This window comes from Protopterus annectens, chromosome 4.part1 (assembly GCF_019279795.1).
Source record: "Protopterus annectens isolate FY-2018-M chromosome 4.part1, PAN1.0, whole genome shotgun sequence".
NCBI lineage: Eukaryota > Metazoa > Chordata > Ceratodontiformes > Protopteridae > Protopterus > Protopterus annectens.
Window position 1 is genome coordinate 560,012,652 of NC_056734.1, and position 4,819 is coordinate 560,017,470.

The 4,819-nt window shown below is 42.4% G+C and overlaps 1 protein-coding gene across 1 annotated transcript; it reads left to right on the top strand.

Annotated features, from left to right (window-relative positions):
* Nucleotides 1–2,177: 2,177 nt before the first annotated feature.
* LOC122800963 (E3 ubiquitin-protein ligase RNF183-like) lies at nt 2,178–4,441 on the top strand. The gene has a single exon (XM_044070368.1). It carries the CDS (start codon nt 2,709–2,711, stop codon nt 3,468–3,470), a length of 762 nt encoding a protein of 253 aa, XP_043926303.1. The 5' UTR covers nt 2,178–2,708; the 3' UTR covers nt 3,471–4,441.
* Nucleotides 4,442–4,819: the final 378 nt, after the last annotated feature.

The window sequence follows — 4,819 nt, forward strand, 5'->3', positions numbered from 1 at the left end:
GGTACTTACGTATTATCGCAGCCACATTTTAGCAGTTGAGAAGAGCGCATAACTGCAGACAGACGACTGCCTGAAACACTTCAGCCAGCTGATAATAGTCCTTACTAAGGTCCAAAAAGTTTAAATGACTTTCTGAAATGGCAGACCTTACAAAATGACACGAAGTACCCACTCTGGTATCACCTGTTGGCATCTTGATAGTAAGGGATATGTAACTGATGTTTTCTTCCGTTGTACGAATCTGCATTGAGAATCAGGGATTGACACTTCTTTTGGCATTGTGTCATGTTGCAATGTATGCCACTTCTGAAAGTAATGTAAACTTTTTGGCCCATTTCTGATTATCATCAGCATTTGCAAGTGTTTCAGGCACTCGTTTCCCTGCAGGAATGTGGTTTTCAGTTGTGAAAGTGAAATGACACTGTGGAGCGGGGACCGCCTACAACACGGGAAAGGTATTCCCTCTGTTCAAGGAACAGCATAGTAAGTGTTTGGAAAGTACAACACCAACTTTTGCAATAGTAAGTATCACAGAAAGGGTTACAAGGAGCTTCATTTTTCAGATCCTCCTTCCAGCATGAAGGAGGACTGCAGTTCCCCTGCTGTACTGGTCAGTTTAGTACAGCACATGGTTGGATGCTGTCATTCTTTGTAAAAAAAAAAAAAAAAAAAAAAAGCGATCTATGACAAATGGTATCCCTCTCGCACTCGTTTGCAAGAGGGCCACTTTCCTTTCTTCTTCGTGGTCCACTTGCACAAGAAAACCGAAACAAAGGTAATTTGGAGTTTACATAGCCTGTTACACTTACACATACAGCCCTGTCTTGTAAACATAATGAGTTACACAACAGAACAAACGTGGTTGTGATAATATGTAAGTACAAATTTTTTTTCTGGGGTACCCAAAGACTTTTCATTGGTGAGAAGACGCAATGCGGACACTGGAGTCATGGAATCCTGATAATGGTGATCAGACTTGCATAAAAGCTACATCATAAAAAGTGGATTAATAGCAAGTAACTTTGGTACAGAGTAGTGGATGTAGGTGTCCCTTTGTTTAAAAAATATGCTGCTTGAAAATCTTGGGCAGAACTGCTACAAGAAGACGAAACAGAAGCTCGCACAGCACCAGTGATATGGGTTGAGTGCCAGCCAGTCAGGCTATAATATCTTTTGACACTGAAGGGCAGTAGAAGTAAAGGTAGGCCTAGAAGGCTAAAAGTAGATATTCAAAAGACTGCTTCAGTGAAGAACTAGACAGCCAGTGTAGATAGTAAGCAAGCCAAAGCGTGTGATTAGTGGGGGAAGCATTGAACGATGTGCTCACCAAAAGTATGTAAAGGGTGGTCTAGGTTACTGAACTACTCAGACAAATCTAATATATATAATTCTACACTTTAATTTTTTTTGAATGGTGGAGGAAGGGAAGTGTGAGATAGGGATGATTAAAAATGTGTGATGCACATAGCAGGCTGAGTGCTGACAATAACATTTGCTGATGGTAAAGCAGTGGATCCAGTGACAAAGGAACATAATAGTTGGTATCTTCCACCCGAGGGTGGTATAAGAGTAAATACTGTGGGAAGAAATAGCCAGGGAATTGTTATGGCTAGGCTTGTATAGGTCCTAGGGCCGATAGCCTAGTACCAACCTATGAACCTAAATAAAATGCTGACATGTATGTTGCTTCTGAGTCTTTCTACTCTAGTAAAAAAGTGTTCTTTTGCCTGAATATTAAAAAATTATCATGGAATAAAGTTAATATTTTACTGTATTTATAGCTAACTTTTAAAGTGGTTACACCCAAAACACTGGGGTTACTATACCATGACTTTCCTTTCAGAACATATATGTCAGTTTTAAGTCTGAACATGCTATTAGTAAAACATTCAGCGCTTGTGTTCCGACTGTGTGTACATATGATATCAAAAGGGTGTTCCTTTTGTTTGTGAGGTGGGCTGTTAACAAAATGCACCTTTGTAAAAGCTTGTCTTCACATTTGGGGAGGGGGTTACATACAAATGCTAAAGTTATCATCTATTCAGACAGAAGGGAATCACCCATTTCTGAAAAGCATAACTGACATCTATCTGCTAGTATGAGATACATATCCAAGATTCCTGAAAGCAACACTGACGTGATACAGGCTGTACATCACCGGAAATGTTGTATTCTTTTGTTTTGGACTCAGACTGGCGTGCTGGTGGAGGAAAAGAACAGGTCAACACTGTTCACATTTGCTCTGCATCTATTTTGCACAGATCGTCTCACTAATGATTAACTATGGGAGAATACTGAAAACATAGACACACACATATTAGTCATTTGTGTTTTTACTAGCAACTGTGCCAACTGCAAACCACAATATAAACAATATTATTTCCAAACTGGCAGGTCTGGCTTTGCTGTTCTGCACCGGATCCGACTTGTGGATGATCAAAAGCGTTCGCCCTTGACGACAGAAATTAGATCAGTAACAGACAGCAAAGGTTAAAAAGCAGACTCCTTTCTGCTCTTCTGCTGGCACTGTCAGACTGAACGACTGGGAACTCCTATCAGTAGCACCAAGCACGATATCGAGCTACTGCTGCTAGTTTGCTATTAGTATTTCTTCGGTTCCGAAGGATGGATTGATCACACACAGGTGGGGAAACTGCGAACATTTAACTAGGTGAAGCACAGAAAGGATCAAAATCTAGAAAAATGTAATGGCAGAAGCGAAGGGAAGCACAGAAGGAGAGGATGATCCAAACCGCTATGAGGAATACGAATGCAAGATCTGCTACAATTACTTCGATCAGAATCGAAGGGCTCCCAAGATTCTGGAATGCTTGCATACATTCTGTGAGGAGTGTCTGATCACGCTGCATCTCCGGGAAGATCGGCCATGGCGCATAGCTTGCCCCATCTGTCGCCACCGAACTGCTGTACCGGAATATAAGATTCAGAACCTACCAAACAACACCAAGGTTGCAGATGCTTTCCCTCTTTATATTGAGGCTGACCCTTTGCCTCAGGACCTTCTGCCCCCACAGCCACCCCAGCGTCACAGTGCTCTTCATCTCCAGCAGTCACTGCAGCAGGGGGCTGGGGTTAGCGGCGTGCAGCTAGGGTCCGCAGTGTCGCAGCCCCTACCAGGCCCTGGCCCCCAACCCTCTGGCTATGAGAGCTGCCAGAACTGCAAACGAGCTGCACTGACAGCTGGCTGTGTTTGTGTTGTTTTCTCCTTTCTTGCCATGATCGTATTGCTTTTTACGGGCCTCATTTTTGTCAACCACTACAACAACTCACCATCGCCCATTGGCCCCATCTGTCTGTCTGCTGCTAGTATATTGGCCCTGTTTTCTGTTGTCGTCACGTGGCTCATCTGCTGGCTAAAATACCGCCCGGAGAGCAACGGACAGGGCAGGGGAAGTCGCAGGGGTAGTAGGCACCGAGCGGCGGTCTCCTTCCTGCGGAGACGGACGTAGGGAGAGGGGCTGGGCCAAGCCATGGGTGGCACGCTTTGTCGTTTCCCCACCACAATTGCAGGTACATCTGTCATCGCCTACGAGGGACCAGGATTAAACCACTACTGCCAGCAGCGCCTCCTCTAGACACCTAATGGTCACACAGGAATATCCAATATCTGTTACCCACTACACTGTCTTTAATATTATTTTGCTAAGAGAGAGAGAGAGAGAAGCACTGGTCAAAGACTTAGTCCGTTACACCCTTTTTAACGAGTCTGAGTCTACTTTCATTTTGTTTAGGTGGTAGGTACTTCGCTGGAATTTATGTGAAGAATGTGGCGACTCCTAACCGGGAAAAGCCGAAAAAAGAAGAAGCCAAAACGGTCAATTTCAGAATTAATCATAACAACGAGAAGCTGCTACCCAGTGTTTTAAGTAATATAGAATGTAGGCCTACGTTTAGCACTGCCTGGTGATGTTTGTGAGTAGAGTTTTCCTGTGAGAAGCTTGCCTGTACTTGAAAGATGCGCTCAAGGAAGAGTGGAACTTCTTTTCTGCTGCATAGGAGACTACCCTTGAGGTCTACAAGATCCGCCTTTTTCAGGACAAAGGGAGGCGGTCTTCTCTGAACAGTAAATATGTTTCTAATATTCGGACTGAGGCTTGAGTTTTACACCTCCTTGACGTCTGCAAGGGTCATGATAAATACTGTGGTGGACTAAATGTGAAGATAGTAAAATTGTGAATGTGAAGAAGGGTGATATCGCGATATAATCTATAAAGAATGCATGCTTTCATGTTCATGTGTATCTTATAAGTTTATTTGGATTTCGAAAAACCTTCCCGAGTCCAGAAATATGTGCATTCACCTGATTCTGGAGCCAGATAATATTTTCATACTTATTGATGTATTCGTAGCTCTCAACCTTCCATCTTCAAAATGAGGAACACTAGCCCTCATGATGTGGAACATGTACTAACAACTTCAGCTAGGAAGGTCATAGGATGGTTAAAATATGCTGGTTTTAGTTATAAAAAAGATCTTTTAGTAACTTAATTTTGATTTATTTCTATTTACCATGGATTTCACTTAAAAATCCCTAACACTGAATGTGTTACACACCCTTTCAATGTGGAACTTCGAGGAACATGAACTTTTTAAGATCCCACGTTCCTCGTAAGGAGATACACTTGAGAGGTATGGATGTATTGGTCCCCACCCCAAGTCAACACTAGTATGCCTTTCTTTCTTTATTCTTTTGTTTTTTATTTAATTTTTGTTTTGTTTTAATGAATACTAACATGTGCTTTCCCCCCTCATCATCACACTTTATTTTTCCTAAGACTGTGTCATTCTAATTTATTAT

Coding starts and splice junctions, on each gene's coding strand:
- LOC122800963 (XM_044070368.1), top strand. CDS start 2,709: ATGGCAGAAGCGAAGGGAAGCACAGAAGGAGAGGATGATCCAAACCGC.